General features: G+C 37.9%; 3 protein-coding genes and 1 long non-coding RNA gene across 9 annotated transcripts; all 4 read right to left on the reverse strand.

Annotated features, from left to right (window-relative positions):
• Window positions 1-533: 533 nt before the first annotated feature.
• LOC106319056 (protein VAC14 homolog) lies at window positions 534-5,477 on the reverse strand. The gene is made up of 20 exons (XM_013757275.1): window positions 5,162-5,477; window positions 4,962-5,075; window positions 4,820-4,885; window positions 4,635-4,724; window positions 4,430-4,549; window positions 4,309-4,337; window positions 4,054-4,196; window positions 3,856-3,950; window positions 3,618-3,704; window positions 3,418-3,525; window positions 3,242-3,333; window positions 3,069-3,150; window positions 2,912-2,977; window positions 2,680-2,795; window positions 2,480-2,600; window positions 2,152-2,313; window positions 1,928-2,056; window positions 1,771-1,839; window positions 1,384-1,674; window positions 534-1,134 (listed from the first exon to the last, which is right to left on the reverse strand). The coding sequence occupies exons 1-20, from the start codon at window positions 5,249-5,251 to the stop codon at window positions 1,000-1,002; spliced, it is 2,205 nt and encodes a 734-aa protein (XP_013612729.1). The 5' UTR covers window positions 5,252-5,477; the 3' UTR covers window positions 534-999.
• Window positions 5,478-8,129: 2,652 nt separating this feature from the next.
• LOC106318922 lies at window positions 8,130-9,927 on the reverse strand. Its single transcript, XM_013757092.1, has 4 exons — window positions 9,269-9,927; window positions 9,108-9,191; window positions 8,854-8,935; window positions 8,130-8,781 (listed from the first exon to the last, which is right to left on the reverse strand). The coding sequence occupies exons 1-4, from the start codon at window positions 9,815-9,817 to the stop codon at window positions 8,354-8,356; spliced, it is 1,143 nt and encodes a 380-aa protein (XP_013612546.1). The 5' UTR covers window positions 9,818-9,927; the 3' UTR covers window positions 8,130-8,353.
• A 741-nt stretch (window positions 9,928-10,668) lies between these two features.
• On the reverse strand, window positions 10,669-12,698 carry LOC106313638 (pentatricopeptide repeat-containing protein At2g01740). The gene has a single exon (XM_013751506.1). The coding sequence runs from the start codon at window positions 12,445-12,447 to the stop codon at window positions 10,771-10,773; it is 1,677 nt and encodes a 558-aa protein (XP_013606960.1). The 5' UTR covers window positions 12,448-12,698; the 3' UTR covers window positions 10,669-10,770.
• A 169-nt stretch (window positions 12,699-12,867) lies between these two features.
• LOC106313382 lies at window positions 12,868-14,377 on the reverse strand. 6 transcript variants are annotated; one of them, XR_001264373.1, is made up of 4 exons: window positions 13,980-14,377; window positions 13,387-13,866; window positions 13,042-13,146; window positions 12,868-12,951 (listed from the first exon to the last, which is right to left on the reverse strand). It is a non-coding gene; the product is annotated as an uncharacterized LOC106313382 (long non-coding RNA). The 6 variants fall into 6 exon arrangements; XR_001264374.1 differs by having other exon boundaries at window positions 13,318-13,866; XR_001264370.1 differs by having other exon boundaries at window positions 13,314-13,866.
• Between the last annotated feature and the right edge of the window lie 2,832 nt (window positions 14,378-17,209).

Genomic DNA, 17,209 nt, shown 5'->3' on the forward strand with positions numbered 1-17,209 from the left:
CAAGAATGATGGTTGAAGAATGTGGGTGGATACTTTGATCTGACGAGATTGGCTGTGACGAGAGCGGCTTGGATGTATTTGAGGGTTGCATCTTGCATCTTTTAAAAAAAAACTCACCGAGATGAGGGTTGCATCTTGTATTTGAGGGTTGCATCTTGCATCTTCTTCCTCAACATCTTTTAAAAAAAAAATATTTTCAAAACAATTCACTCGATACCGTTTTTATTTACCTCTAATAAACTCACCGAGATGCAACGTCTTCTGCTTGTAAGTATACTTTGCGTAACTGCCATCCAAATAAAAAGTTATCGTTTTGAAATCACCCTTACTTTTATCAGATACCCAATTGATCCAACCCTTACTTTACATGGATATAGTTCAGGTGACAGTTTTAGTCAATTATATTATCCGACTATCCAACCTTGTACGGTTGTACCCATAATGCTCATGCCTAGTCTCAGCAACAAACTTTGTAGAATGTATATATTTATCATTGCGAAAACAAGAGAGTAGAGATCATAGGAGCAAGCAAGAAGCAAGAAGCATCATTCAACATAAATATCCAATCAAGTAATCTCTACACCATTTTCCTCATGTGGTTTTCCAGTTATATAAAAAACAACACAAAACCACATGATGACTTTCTTTTTTTGCTTACATCCACAAAGGAAACAAATAATCTCCCCTTCAATAAAAAGAAACAACAGTGAAGCAGCAGATTCAAGAAAAAGAAAACAAAAAAGGTAGACTGAAGAATCTCTCGTAAATAAAAAACCCGACAGAGAGATAAGAGAAGAGAGGACGGACACGACCGTAGTAGCTTTTTTTTAGACAAGTTCCGAGGAAACTTGAAGAGTTACTAAGAATGGAGAGATATACAATTTTACAGTAGACAAAATGGATCGGTGGTGTCCAAACGAAGAATACTGATGATGATGCACGGGATGGATATTATTATTATGATTGATAACGATATATCATTTTACCATACCAGGGATGTTAAAGCTGTAATTGACCAGGGCCTTTTCTTGAGGATCTTGATGGAGGTCGACTGTTGTCTGCAACTGATGATGATCTCGAGGAAGGTGGTGGTTTATGTTGTTCTTCTTCTTCATCTTCAGATCTCTTCACCTCCTAAAACATCAAATTAAAGATATATATTACGTCAAAACAAAACTTAACAGACTACTCCAATTGGTAACGTTTGTAAATCTAACAACAGCTACATAATTTCTTTTATTTCGCATTTTTCCGTAAAACTGAATGATGATATGACTAAACATAGAACTTGATTTGGCAAAGTTGTGTAATTTAATTTGTATAAAAAAAACTGTTGAACTGTGAAATTGTTCTGTGATCAAACATAGGTTGCGCTGTCTTTACCTTTGATGTAGAAGAAGAGGAAGTGGTATATGTGTACTTGACATTATTCCTTGCCTGGACACGATGCTGACTCTGTACATTCTCAAATTGTTGCAACCGTGCAGCAAAATTGATTCCCTGGTGAGAACTGGTGATATTAATGTCTTCTGCATCATCGTCCTCGTGATGATTCATATATTGAGAGAATGGAACTCCTGACGATGCTCTGCTTATTTGGTCTCCACCGCCACTGAATGAGTACGTTGGGACAGTTTTGAGTCTTGTCCGAAGTATCTTAAACGCCGCACTTTGCTGCATACATGAGAAAAACAAAACTACTATAAAGAGCCACCAATGTTGCCAAATGCCAATACATCGAACAAGTTGTTCTCTACTTCGGTTTTTTACCTGAGGAAGTAACATTAGAAGACCATAAAGTGTTTTCAGCAACCATGTGTATCTTCCTGGTTCCAGAAGCTGTAAAGGAGAAAAGGTTTCAATAGCAATGAAAAGAAGAGGCCGGAAAAAGGAGATATCTATTTGGGTTGAGATAAATCAAGCAAACCTGCAATCTAAGGTAAGTAAAGATTGGAGTTTCGAGAAGCCGGATCAATTTATCAAGCTGTACAAGAAACTTGACGTTTATGTCTTCTTCTACCAATGATTGAATCACGACACTTGCGTGCTGGTACGCCTGTCAATAATTTCATTTACTAATATTCAATATCGGATGGTGATCTTTTACGAAATATACAACAAGAAATCATTTTTTTTGCTGTTGTAGGCTACCTGAGCTAATAAGCAGAGGCTTATAATAGCCATAGGTGAATGGCACCATGAGGCGTACAAGGCAACAAAAAGTTCTCTCCCTTCGCGATTGATGAGTGAACCTTTTAGAAGACCTCTTAGTTTTGATAACTCTGGGGCTGTAAGCAAAATCAAATTCAATGCCTGAAACATTAAACAAAAGAAAAGGGAAAAAGAAAATCTGGTTATTAACAAGTCAAAGTGAGAAATAACATGAACGGAAAAAGACTTCTAAAACATGCAAACTAAACCAATCATCTAAATGTTTCAAACATCCCTTAACCGAAGAAACTTCGGAAAGGATAAATACCTGAACCATGGTTGAAGCAAAGTCAAGATTATCTTCTCCCTCGAGTATAGTTGAGAGCTCTCGATAGACTCTTTCGGCATCCAAAAGTACACACAATCTCCGGACAATAATGGCACCACGCCTGAACGACATATGTTTCGACCAACTTAATAATATGTTATTTCCAGAAACTTTAAGACAGATTATAAGATATGAGTAACCTTTCCAATAGAGAATTGTCAGCTCGAAAATTGTGGACTAAAAAGACGATGAGATGGCGAAAGTATTGTGGATCTTTTGCTACACCAGCATGAACCTCCAGAACCAAGAGCACCACCTATGATATATTTTCATGTCAAGATAGTTCAATATCAAATAAATTTAATATTAGATAAAACCAACCATATGCAGCATAAAATTCACCAAACTAACACTCATGGAAGTAAAACTCACGTCATCAGAAGAATCAGATAGTGCTTTTAGCAGTGTGTCAAATATGTCATTCAGGAAGCACAGGACCTGTTACGACATTCCCAATTTAGTTATAAAGTCACGAACAAAAGGAGTGATTTAAAAAAAGATTGGTGCCAAAGAGAGCTGCTCTCTTCACCTCAGTACGATGCTTGTTCAAAAGTGTTGATATCCAATTCAAGGCTTCAATTCGGGTAGCCTCATGATCGCTTGATAGCTGCCTGTAATTGCAAAAACTCACAGGTCACAAAATCGGCCGAACAATGACAGCATTCAGAAGGATCAAACAAAGGCATAAGAAAAAAAACTAACCTCCTTGCTACAGAGAGGATCGCACCGACATCAAAACCATCTGAGGGTTCAACATGGATTGAACGAAGTTCTTCGTTGGTTTCACGAGCAACCTTATGCAAACCAAAACAAAAACACAAAAAAAGTGAAACGTTGCATACGAGAGCTACAGTTTTCATCACTTGAAAAGCACTTACCACCCTGATTTTTTCTTCTTTGTCAGATATGCAAGGCAAGATAGCTCCAAGAATATCAGCATAGTAACGCACGAGCTGGTCACCTCCAAGTTTTACAAACTCGTTTATCTACAAGAGTACAATTTTTATTTTAAACACATATTCTAAGCCTATGAATCTCCAGTAAGAGGCCAAACAGAAACATGGATTTTTCTTCTTACCCATGTGATAGCCGTTAACCGAGTGAATTCATCAGAAGAAGACGCCCTCTGCACCAGTATTTCAGCCATGCGACCATAATCTACAGACTTTCAACAATAGAACTACTCCGGTCAGAAATGTAGCGATGAAATCTTATAGAAAGTACACTAATAACAAGAAATGAGAAACCTAAAGAAAAACATACTGAAAAGGGATTTTGTAGCAGGATTTTAAATCAGGACACAGCAGAAAGCTTACTGGTGAATTTTTAATCTCTTGAAGAAACTCTGACAGAGCTGAATCAGCTTGCTGTCGTATTTCATGACTAGAGTCGCTCAACATATTGAATAACCCTGGGAGTTCGCCGAAAAACACAAATAAATAAACTTGGATAAGGCCATATATATATATATATATATATATATATCTAGCTAAAGTTATCAAAACTACAATTACCATCAAGAAAATCTGGCAGAAACCCGAGCATATCAATGTCTGGAACACTGTCAAGAACAGTGATCCATCCTACCAGAAATTGTCGAACATAAGGGTTTAAAACGTTCATGCGTTCTTTTAACAGGGGTATGAATTCCTCAATACTGCAAAATCCAAATGCCAAAAAAGTGAAATCAAATGGAGAGTCAGTTCTTTGAAGTTAACAATACCAGTTTTGTTTCTGACAAGCACAACCGAAAAAGCTAGCTTACACACCTGAATTGATCACTCTCTGTCACAATATCCTATTCAACAAGGTACAAGTATAACTCTAGTCAGCATATGATCAACCAAAATATATATAAACCACTAATGTGTAAGAAAAAACTATCCATACCTTAACGAGGCGATCCAAAAGATGAGCAGCACTTTGGACATTGGCATCAGAATCAGCCGAGAGTTTGCATAAAGCATCAAAAATCTTATTGAAGAACAAAATGAACTCCCCTCTCACAACCTGTAGTAAACCACATGGTGCATCAATGGCAATAGCACATAAGATAAAACCAATCGACACGGATGTTAAGTACTATAGTCTTTACCTTTGCAATGTTATAGAGAGCTTCACATGCATAGTACCGAACTCGGCTATCTTGATCGGTAAAGGAGTCAATCACAGGTGGGACTATTTGCTTCACGTTCGACAAATCAAAATCAACAATCAGATTGGATTAGAGTAAAAAATAACATTGATAAACAATGTAGCAGTCTATTTACATATAGATACCTCAAGGTATTGAGCAGCTTCTGTGGCCAAACCAACAGTTACAGCAGCTAAGCCAATGAGTCCACCCTATGCAAAAATACAAAGAACATTGCAGTAAAAATCGAAAACCCTAACAGATCTAAAAATGCTAAAGAAATCAAACCTTTCGATGATTAGCTTGAGGAGATTTAGCAAACTCCTTAATCAACACATCAATGACTTTGGAGATCTTGTCATGGTCACCCGCAGCAATTAAAAGCTTCACAGTATTCTCAATCTACAAATCAAAAAGACGCAAAACGCACATATCATCATCATCGTCATCGTTATGAAAACCCTAAGATGCAGATTTGATTGGCAAACCTCAATCGCGGCATTTTTGCGCTTCTCGTAGAGTTTATCGGAGAGGTTGCGATGAACGGCGGCGGGAATCGCCGAAAGAGCGTCTGACATGTTGTAATCAAGAATCAACCTAAATCGAAATCTCCGACGACCTAAATCGCGATCAGAAGAGCGGCGGAGTGTTCAACACGAAAGCAATCAGATCTGCTGAAGAAGAAGAAGAAGAAGAAGATGGAGGCGACTCATCTGTGGCTGCGCAGTTACTCGCTTTCCCCGAATGAGTTTTGATTTGCGGATTAACGAAATTTATGACTCTTATTAAATTTTATTTATTTTCGTTAATGCTTTTATTTTGTTTTTGATGGGAAAAAATCAACACACAAGTCACAAGTGGTGTTTTTCTATAAAAGAAGTAGAGACACAATGAAAAGTGCGTGATCACAGTACGAGATGACATATTATGATATTAATACCATATATAGAATTTGCAAATATTTTTAAATTTAATTTTTAATGATTTCTAAATATTACTAATGTATTTTTTTCTTAAAATTACAAATACATTTTTGTTTAAACATGATTTTTTTATTAAAAAATACTGTCATTTGGACTTTTTATTTGATAAATTATTTTGAAATCTGTTGTTATTGAAAATATTTTAAGTTATAAATTTTAAGATTCTTGTTGTTATTTTAGAGTGTTTTGGTAGAAATTTTTAGTTACAAAAAAAATCAAAAATCTCATATTTTATGAGTTTCTAAATTAGTTTTAACTAAAATCATTGTAGATTTCAACTCACCTAAAGTCATCTAAAACTAAAAAGTTTACATTCTAAAATAGTAACTATACATACTGTAAAAGTAATAGCTGTTTTTTAAAGTTTTATGTTTGCATGTGTTAGTGACTTAGTGTTATGAAAGTTAACATGTTTGACATATCAGTAGTGGCTATTATATAATAATATAATGAACTATGTGGGTATACAATTAAATTATTTTGTGAATATAAGAACTATGTAGATGGCTAATTAATTTGTTACCTTCATCATTATATTCTAATTTGATTATCTGAAGAGAAACCATACATACAATCTCACGAGTATGGATACTCATACTACAAAACATTAATGAAATTGAATGTTCAAAATTCATTGCCATTGTAAGGTTATCTCCTCGACTTCACTTGGTGGAATGGTTAATTCTTATTAGGCTCAGGCGTTTGGATCTTCGGATCTTCGGGTCGGATTCGGGCCGGTTTCTTTCGGGTCTGGGTTTTTGAGTCCTAAATATTTAGACCTAATAGGTACTTAAAAAATTTTGGTTCGGGTTCGGATCGGTTCTTTTTGGGTCCGGGTCGGTTCGGGTCTATAATTAAAATACCCATAAAATACCCGTAATTTTTCGGATCCATATCGGATCTGGGTCGGGTTCGGGTATTTAGGATCTGAAAAGAACATGATATACTCAATTCCATCAAATTTAGTTGATATTTGTCATATATATTTAAAGTTTTACAAAATAACTTAAATGAAACTATTAATAATTAAAATAAAACATTTTTAAACTCTAAATTTTACATTTTAAAGCTTCATATTACTTAAAAAAATTTTAAAAAATAATAACAAATGTTGTTAACAAAAGATATTTCAACTAATTCATAAAATAATATATATAAAATAGAACACGAAAACATTATAGTTTTAGATATACATGTTTTTAAGTCGGCTACAAATCGGTTCTTATCGTGTCGGGTCTATTCGGATCGGTTCTTTTCGGGTCTGGATTTATTCTGGTCGGTTCCTTTTGGTTCCGGTTCTTTCGGGTAAAAAAATTTAAATCCAAAAGGTACTTGTAAATTTTCGGTCCGGTTCCGGGTCGGATATTTTTGGGTCGGTTCCGGTTCCGGTTTTCGGGTCCAGGTTAAAATGCCCATGCCTGCCTAACTCTTGTCATCGCTTAACAAAACTGAGGAAATCAAGACTTGAGAGCAAGATACTATCTACAACAGTTCATTGGAAACACAGTGAGTCAAAGATAACTAAAACAGTCTATATCTTTTAGGAGTCGATAAATGAAAGTGAAGGACTTTTATGTGAGATTTCTACTTTTTTTTTGCGATATTGAGATCCATGTGTACATAAGCAAGAGAAGCCACAAAGACGAGAAAAACGCCGATACAAGCATGTTTATTGGTTTGAACGTATAGTACACCCGCCAAAAAACGTCACATAACATTAATCAGTTTTACAAAAATATGAATTCTACGCCTATTGCTATACTACGATTGCACCATGTGTTAGCGAGTGCTTGCTAACAACAAGAAAAGAAATTATAGCGATTGGTAGAAAATGCTAATTAAACTCACTTTGATAGTCAACTTGTTAACTATAGTTTCAACAAGCGGGCAGCCAAAGGTCAAGTTCAAGTAACATCTGCCAGCACCATAGGTCATCAATCTCCTACATAGAATAAGCCATTATAGCTTGAGAAAACACCCTTTTGCCGAGCTCCCCTCCCCCCATGAGTAAACCTGTAATCCTCTTGTTATCTGAAGGCAACCCCAGTGCGAAATTGAGCATGGTCCATATGTTATCTTTTTCCCAGCTTGGTTAGCAGGTTCGACGCTAGTGAACGGACTATACTCTAGTGCTAGGAGTCTTAAAGAAAGTTGTCCATGGCTTAGTATGATATGGTGGTGACAATATCACTGCACTATCATGGTAGTAAACCAACTGAGATTCTGACTGGGTATCAATAATGGGAAAGGTCCTAAGGAATGAGTCAATATATATAGCAGCACTTCAAGCGTAACAGTTTCACCCGTGCCAAAGGGGCTAGCTCCCAAGCCTATTTGTTTCTGATATGTTCCAATAACAACAAAAAATGTTGAGAGACTTCAGACTTATTGAAAGCAAAGGAAAAATTTACTCTTGTTTCTTCAAAATAGATTTCGTCTCTGTGTTTTGTTATCAAATCCCCATGACTTTCACTTCATCAGAAATTCAGACAATATAAAAAAGGTTTGATATGTTTATTAACACAAATCCAAGACTAAAAGAATTAATCCTCTCTCTCTCTCTCTCTTTTTCTCTTTGCTTTTACATGATTGATACATTCACCAAGACAAATGAAACAGCCTTTCTTTCTCTATTTGAATTGCCTCACATCACCATCATTCGCTCCCTTAACACTTTACATGTACACATTCATTCTCCTACATCCTCTTTCCCATTCTTGCAAACCTTCTCGCTACTCCGAATATCACCGCCTTTGTCAACAGCCCTTTGTCCAATGTACACGCAAGCGCAATCGCCCCTCCCACCACTAGCATCTTCGGTATGTTTTTCCCAGACGACGGCTTCTCATCTCCTGCAACCTCTCCTGTCGAATCCCTCTCGTTCATAAACTCCTCCACACTCACTTTAGTGTTGATTTGAGCCATGATGGCACTTGGTGATAAACCTGCTCCTGCTGCTTTAGCCCTCTGATACGCACGTAAGCCAGGCTCTATTTTCTTCACCGCACCCCACATCCCCTGTCTCACCCCGAGCTTTGCTATCTCCCACGGTATCCCCATATCTTCGTGATGAAATAGTAGAACCTCGCAAGATGTCATCTCACCATTCCCTCTTTTTGATTCAACTACACAAACGATAAAAAAATATATGAAATTACATAACATAGGCAAAAGTACATGACAGTGGTACTACATACCTGCACGGATGCACCAGCTTGAATAGTATAAGTCAACACGCCGTGGCTTGCTTTGTCGTGGTACAGACGGGTATTGTACTCCCTAAAACAAAATACAATAGAATAACAAAATTCAGATCCACAAGAACCTAAACAAATTTTGGGGCTATAGACAATTTTGTAAGAGTTTATTTATAATATTATTTATTATTATTTATTTACAAATTTATAAAGGCCTGTATATATATTTAACTTTTTTTTTTAAAGAACACTACCTTAGTAACGCAGTAAAAGACTCGGCCAGCGTCCCATATTCTCCGGCCTATGATATACTCCCTGTCGCTACAAAAGAACGGGAACTGCCACAAAGATACCACAGTCAATCGAGCGACAAAACAAAAAAAAAGCTTGGTATAAACAAGAAGAGAGTAGTAACCTTTCGGACCCATTGAACAACCATAGTCCCAGTATCCTTACAAGCCTCGAGCGTCGAAGAAAACAAAAGCATATCATCCCAGTTGGAACGGAAGTCATCATCCCAGAAGAAATCCCTCACCATCTCAGGAGTGGCGTCTTCGAACACAGTTCTGCTACGGTACTGTGGCGGCCCATCGTGAGGATCTCTTCTCCAAGCTTGGTAAGAGAAGGTGGGAGTAGACCGGTCCATCATTTGAATCCAGGAAGGACCACCGTCTTTGACCTCGACCAAGTTCCATAGATGCCTAAAATCATCGCCCGTCACAAACCCAGATTTCTCTTTATACACCTGGCGAGATTCAAATGAAGGGACGGTGGTAGTAGTAGTGGCGGCGGGAAGGGGAAGGTTGTTGTTGAAGAAAGTGAAGATTTTATCATCTCTGGCCCAACTTGGTCTCCATACCCAACCCACCAAAACCCCGATAACTACAGCGATCCAGAGCGGTGCTATGAAAAGTAAGAGATCAGGGGAGCAGAAGGTGGGGAAGAAAGAACTCAACTCCATCATCTAGACCACTGAGATGATGGAGACACGAAGTAATCGGGGGTGATTGCTTTGAGACGAAGGGGAGGAGAAGGAAAGGGAGAATAAAAGAGAAGGTAAAAGGATAAGGATTAGGATTTGGGGAGGATTTCTATAGGCCCACTGTTCGAGGCAGCTTTTGTCTCCTTTCGGTTGTAAATCAGATTGAGTATGCGCCACGAGTTTTATCATTTCGATTCTGTCATTGTCTTTGGGCCTTTGGCCCACCTACCTCATCCTTTTGTTTTATTATACCAAATCCAATAAAAAGGTTCCGAGTTATACTTATTTTGTTTCATTAGATTTGATAAGATCAACCTAAAGTTTAGGTTCAAATTCGAAACTCATCATCTCATTTGAGGATTCTTTATTCAAGTGATATTTTCGGAATAATGTAGGTAACAAAGGTTCTGTTAAATAATTTGTGAGCTCTATCTATGGTTTAGTAATTCGGGCTCTTATATTGGATACATGTTTGCCTATCTCAGTGTTGGATTCATCCGTGTATGATGATGACTGCATTATGAGGAATGTTTGTATTAGTTTTGTGCAACTGAAAGAACATTTCTTGCTGACGATGCGGTAAAGCCAATCTGTTATGACAACATTTTTGTTACTTTCAAACTCTTTTTTTTTTTTTTAATAAAGTTTGAAAGATGTCTACTTTGGTTTTCTTTTCGGCAGAACAGTTGTGCATGCCTGAGTTCTTATGAGGATGGAGCAGAGCTTCATGCGCTCTTCCTTGCAAGTACCATTTCCATTCTAACTGTATCGTTAAATGGCTTAAGATTAGAGCAACATGCCCTCCCTCAAATACAAACATCAGGAACCACTGATCAATCTTAAAGACGATATCTAATAAGTAATAAAGCAGAGACACATGTTCCATTTCCCAGCTAAAACTCAGAAGATCACATATAACAAAATCACTAGTAAATTTAAGTACAGGTGACTTCATTGTCACATTGTTTACTGCAATCCGCATCACTTACCACTGTTACAAGCCCTCTAGTTTGCATATCAAGAAACAACTCTGAAGCAGCAGTTATGTCTCCCTCTTTTTCATAAGCTCTAATCAACAGATCAAACACAGCTGAATCAGGTCTAATCTCTCTTCTCAGCATTTCGTCGAAAACCTGTCTAGCCTCCACCATCAACCCCTTGCTAGCTAAACCGTTGATCAACGTCGTGTACGTTAGCAAGTCGAGCTCGAGGCCCTCTTGAACCATTTTGGTTTTTAACTTAAACGCACCCACCAAGTTCCCTTGCTTACACAAACCAGCAATCCAACAAGTGTACATGAACTTATCCACAACAAGTCCAGCTTCAAAGAGTCTCTCAACTTCTATAAAGTCTCCTTCTTTGCACAAAGCATCGATAACCACAGTGTACATAACATCATTAGCTCTCTCCTTGCAGAAATAAGCTACAGCTTCATGTAGCCGCCCGCTCTTCGCAAGCCCATCGATCAGAGCCGTAAGCGCTACAACATCAGGCTCAAACCCTCTCGCTATGAACTCGCCGTACACCTTAACCGCATCCTTGACCCGCCCGGATTTAAAATAACCATTCATCATCGTCGTCAAAATCATCTCATCGGGAACTAAACCACCTTTCTCCATATCATCTACCACCTCTGCTGCCTCCTTCACTTTACCGTTACCGCAGAGTCCCGATACGATTACACCGTAAGCCGCGGTATCAAGCTTCATCCCTTGGTTAAGCATTTTGGCAAGAAACTTCATGGCGTTATCAGCATCGCCATTCTTGAAATACCCGTCGATAAACGCGGTGTATACAAGAGAGTTAGGCTCCAATCCATCATCGCGCATTTGCAAATACAAGTCCTCGCCCCTCTGCATTTCCCCTTGTTTGCAGAACCCATCTATCAACGCACTGTAAGTAACAACGTTAATAGACATCCCAGCGCGCCTCATTTCTTCGTATAGCGAAACCGCAACCTCCAAGCCCACCCCGGATTTGCAATACCCGTCGATCAAACAAGTGAAAGTAACCACATTTGGAGCCAAACCATCTCTCTTCATAAACCTAAAGCTATTCAACCCCAATTCCAACTCCCCGGATTTGCAGAACGCGTCGATCCAAGTACTGTAAGTAACAACATTCGGCGAACAGCACTTGAACATAACACCCATATACACAAAAACCTCCACCAACATCTTCTTCTTGCCAAACCCATTAAACAAGGAGTTGAAGCTAACCACATCAGGTCTGCAGATAAACAAACCATCAGAGACTCTTCTTAGCCTCTCAAACACCAAACTAGCGTTACCCACATCGCCGTTTCTACAGTACCCATCGATCAGAGAGTTATAAGACACAACATCCGGTAAAGATCCGAACTTGGGCATGGCCCGAACGATGTCTTCAGCGAATTTAACCTGCCCTGATCTGCAAACGAAGGATACGATTGAATTGAAGGAAGAGCGATGAGGAGTGTAGCCTCTGGAGACTAGGTAAGCTACGAGTTTGAGAGAGAGGACGCCGCAGCTGGAGTTGATGAGCCGATGGATGTGCTTGTTGCAGGTGAGTGGGTCTGGGAAAGACGAAGACTTTCTCAGGCGAGAGAGAAATTGGAGAGCTTCTCTGACCATTCATGGACATGGGATTCTTCTTCAGATGATTTCGAAAGGTTACAACTTTCAAAAAGCTAAAATCTCACGGACTAGGGAGAGGCTTAAACCCTAGAAGGTTAAAAGAAGCGACAGCGGGTTTCGGTTCTAAACGACGAGGTGGTTAAATACGTATTCCGAAAGTTCCTTAGAGCATCATTAATGTAGAGATCCATTTACGGTTTTTTTTTATTTTTTTTTATAGTTATTGTGAAGTTATGTGCTCAAATCTCTTAATTAAAAGTTTTAAAAAAAATTATTAAACATTTTTTTTAAATAAAATTTATTTATGAAATAAAAAATAGTAAGAAAATAACATTTTAAACATTGATTTTAAAATAAATAACATAGTAGAAAATAAAATTCTAATTGTGTAATTAGAAAATGCAATGAAGAAAAAGAGAGGCGACAGAGAAACATATGAGGTTGTGTCCATTACGTATTATATTAAATCAGGTCTATTCAAGCGGAACAATCTCTTGAAAACTGAGAGACAAGAAAAAAAAACTTAGAGTCAGTAGACGATGTGTCATAAAGGTTGAGACTTTATCAAGACCCATGAATCAAGATTCGTACCCACAGATGTATAAATCTGCTGTGCCTTCAATGAGCAAGAAGTCTTCTAGGTTGAGATCGTTGTTCGGTGTTCTTCCACCTACATTCCACGTAGCTAGAAACACCCTGAAACAAAAACAGAGGATTTTGAATCTGAATCTGACATCAAATGAAAGAATGAAACAGAGAAATCAGCTTTATATCGCTTTCGTAATCACTTTACAACATAAAAGAGAAATCAGCACAAGAAGAGATAAGAAACTATATGTTGTGGAGAAGAGAGGGATCATTACATACTATATCAGGTCTGATATTCAAGCGGGAGGTCTCCTGAGACCAGAACAAAGGAATCTGAAGCCCACTTACCTTGACAAGCAAAGGCTCTCGCAAACAAGCTCTGCATAGCAATAGCGCTTCTTAACCTTGATACATTTTGAACAGAAGACAGCATCACTCTTAGTCTTGAAGATTTTACATTGACGACAAGTCAAACCTCACATTTTTTCTGCTTCCATCACAGTTATCATCCTGCCAAAGCAAACACTGGCAAGCAATCCGAGTTAAATCCATCGAACCAAATCAAAAGAGAACTCACACGACTAAGAAGTTTCACAACAGATCCACACCAAAGTACTTAGCCTAAACCAATTCAAGTCACATCATTACTTGCAACTATCACAGCATTGTATCTCCAAAAAAAAATGTAAATGGGATTAAGTTTATGATCATGGCAGTCAAAATTGTAGGATCAGATCCATTAAGCGAATCAAAATACATGAATTTGCATTCCCTTTTGTTAATTACTGCAAGGGTCCAATGTACAACACCATGGATAGGAACAAATATCTGCACAGGTTCAACATCAAAATCAAATCGGATGATATTTTGAAAGATTTACAAAAAGGAAAGTAGTGGGTTAAGCAGATTGATATCGTTTTGCATCAAAATTGAACACGTACCTGGCTCGGAACCTCTCGTCAGAAACATGAACGCAACCTTCGGAACCCTATCGTATGGTTACTCCTCCTTCACCGGAACCATCGACGCTCTCCAGAACAGCTCCTCGTCAGTCATCCCACGTTCTCCGGCCGAACAAACCCGTCGACGCTCCAGCAATCAAGAATCTCGCGCTTCTTCACCGCCTTTACGCCGCCGTCGTCGTCATCGTTTGAGCAATCACGGTGGATGATTGTGCAATTGGAGTAATCAGGGTTCGTTTGAAGGCTGGCAGATGATGATGAGAGCATCTGAGGTAAGGAATTGAATTAGCGATCGATGTGGGAGAGACAGGGAGAGGAAGAGGAGACGTTTCTTATGTCAATTACAATTTTTCTCTTTCTTTTTTTTAAATCATAATTATGTTAAGAGACACATGTAAAAGACTTAGGCCGTAGCACTTGCGTAATCGCTTAATGGCGGAAAAACGTGATTCCGCAAAAAATTTACCAATCAAGAAAATACATGGAATGCAAAGTAAAACGTCATTCCACAGATGTTGAGTTTTTGCTTAATTTTTTTCAAGTAAACTTGCAATAAGTGAATAAGTGTGTTTTTCTCATTTATTTGCTGAAACTTTTGAAAATTAATTATCTCTCTACCTCAGTTCCATAAAAGCATTTGTATACAACCACCAACAATTACCTTTGCATGAGAATGGATGGTTATGTAAATTTTCATCCTAGTAAGGAGGGTAAAAAGAGATTAGTTACCGAGTTTTATCAAAGGACTGGTAAAAATTATAATTACAACAAAATCAAAAACCATTATGACTATGAAAGGAAACGCTATACCGTTTATATGCGATTAAAAAACCGTACCGGAGTTACAATCAAAGAAGAACAATAATGGTATGTAATAATTATAAAATTTTAAAATAATTTTCATTAAGCAATTCCGCAAGAAAACTATCCAATCACACTAGATTTTTGTTCCACAACTTTTAGATTCCACCAATTTTATTCCGTAATTTCGCCATTCCGCAAGTTTTAGATTCCACCAATTTTATTCCGTAATTCCGCCATTCCGCGATTACTCAAGTGTTACCAATCGAAGCCTTAGATAATGATACTCTTATTTTTTATTTTTTTTCCATTCTGATACATAAGCTGATTCACAGCAGCTAGAGCCCATGAACATGCAACTTAAACCCACACCGGGACAGCTTAAACGAACAAATACAACTCTACATCTAACTTAAGAAAATTCAATGGAACTCACAATGAACCTAGCACACAAAACTTGCATCAACCCAACAACTACAGGTGTTTCTGAACGAGATTTATCGTTGTCGCCCACGGCCCACCGAACGATAACCTCAACCTCTAACGACACCAAACTGAGAGCACTCCTCTCCACACCAACGAACCCAGACTTTATAACCCGGCAAGATCGAACCACTCTACGGTCTCCTCCTCTTCCGGATACAGAAGCAGCGACGCACGTCATGCGACCATACTACACCTCGATAAAAGCCTTACACTGAACTCTCCATTCTCATAATAACTGGAGAAACCGAGGTCAATCCGCCAAAACTTCACCGACAACTGAAAGATGCCGGCAGCAAGACAGGAAACCGTTCACAATAGCACCGTAGCTCAAAAACATTACAAGCTTAGAAACCAAGAGACCATTTGGTAGAGCCATGATTTTTCCAAAAAGATAAGGACAAAATTCCACGACTAATCAACTACAGGAAATTCCATGAAATAAAAAAAGAAATTTAGATAAGAAAAACTTGAAAAGAACCCGCAAACCATGGAGGATTGGATCTAGATATGGATCAAGACATGTGCAACTAAACCCAGCCAAAGCCGTGACTGCATATACGACATTCAGAAACGGCTTCAGCATACAACATACCCAAGGTAGATGCGACAAACCACACCAAGCTGCAAGCCCCCAAGCTCCTCAACCACTATATCTTCATCAAACAGAAAACTAAAAAGTGAAGAACAAAGAAGGAGAAAATCCACGACAGATCTGACCGGCGGTGGCGCTAACGGAGCCGCCACGCGCCGGTCACCGGAGCTGCTACTGGTCTGAAGGTAAAGGAGGCGGAGAACATATATCGCAAGGAGAGAGGATGCTTTTCTTTTCTTCCAGGCCTGTGATGCTCTTATTTCTTCCTCTTTTGAAAGAGGAAAGTAATCTATATTGACCCGCTTGGAAATTTTGTATTCTCATTACCCCACTTCTTTTCTAACTATCCTATCATATTTTCCCTCTCTCTATTACCCTCAACTATTAATTATATTATTATCTTTATTTAGCAGCCCCATGTGTTATTTCTAATTTTAAAATTAAAAAGCGGACCCTTCATAAAGCCCATAATTTATTGGACACCTAACAGGTGACCCCACACCCCATCTACCTCTCTCCTTCTCACAGCTGTCCATCTTGTTCCCTTTTCTCACATCTTGCTCCCTTTTTCCCAACCACCTACGAATCATTCTTCCCCTTCAAGCTCCATTGACGTTTTTTAAAGGTTCTTTTGACGAAAATTGATACGTTTTTTTCATGAAATTTTCATAATAATATACTACTTATGTTCTATGTGTTATGAGTAACGAAAAAATAAAAACTTAGCTGTAAAAATCGTGAAAGTTTTCAAAGAAATATGAAAGTAAAATTTGAGGAAGAATCTCCTTTTTAACACGATTTTGATAGAAAAAAAACATAAAAAATGTGTTAGACGATATTGTGGGTTTTGTAACACGTTATTTGTTGATTAAACAAACTTAAACCGATGAAAAAATAAAGTTTTAGGTATATTGGTATAAAAATGAAGTTACAGGACTATTTTGTATATTTATGCTAATTTTTCACTGTTTTAAAGCAAAATAATACATTACAATATTGGTAGATGATATTGTGGGTTGTATAATACCTTTTTGGTCAGTCAAAAGGGTTAAATCAACAAAAGTGAAAATTTATAGAAACTACTGGAATTACTAGTACTACTAAGGTAAAACATGTATTACTTGTATTACTAAATCGAATATGTACCAAAGATCTTGGACAACTTAGATTCTTTAAACGGTTAACTAATCATAATTTTTGTTTCAGGTAATCTATGGTCTCTCCTATTACAATCATATGTTTTGATCATGGAGGAAGTTACATCAAAGATGGGGGTGAGAGAAGATGGATCTCGGGAGAAGATGAAATTCACACTCTAGTGATGAAGACA

This window comes from Brassica oleracea, chromosome C9 (assembly GCF_000695525.1).
Source record: "Brassica oleracea var. oleracea cultivar TO1000 chromosome C9, BOL, whole genome shotgun sequence".
Taxonomy (NCBI): Eukaryota; Viridiplantae; Streptophyta; class Magnoliopsida; order Brassicales; family Brassicaceae; genus Brassica; species Brassica oleracea.

Excerpts from the sequence above, each read along its gene's own strand:
- LOC106319056 (XM_013757275.1), bottom strand. The coding sequence starts at position 5,251 with ATGTCAGACGCTCTTTCGGCGATTCCCGCCGCCGTTCATCGCAACCTC. Across the intron at positions 4,886-4,961 it reads CTCAAGCTAATCATCGAAAG|GGTGGACTCATTGGCTTAGC; the intron begins GTTTGATTTCTT and ends ATTTTTGCATAG. Across the intron at positions 4,725-4,819 it reads AAGCTGCTCAATACCTTGAG|CAAATAGTCCCACCTGTGAT; the intron begins GTATCTATATGT and ends TCGAACGTGAAG.
- LOC106318922 (XM_013757092.1), bottom strand. The coding sequence starts at position 9,817 with ATGATGGAGTTGAGTTCTTTCTTCCCCACCTTCTGCTCCCCTGATCTC. Across the intron at positions 9,192-9,268 it reads TTGTTCAATGGGTCCGAAAG|TTCCCGTTCTTTTGTAGCGA; the intron begins GTTACTACTCTC and ends TCTTTGTGGCAG. Across the intron at positions 8,782-8,853 it reads AAGCTGGTGCATCCGTGCAG|TTGAATCAAAAAGAGGGAAT; the intron begins GTATGTAGTACC and ends TCGTTTGTGTAG.
- LOC106313638 (XM_013751506.1), bottom strand. The coding sequence starts at position 12,447 with ATGGTCAGAGAAGCTCTCCAATTTCTCTCTCGCCTGAGAAAGTCTTCG.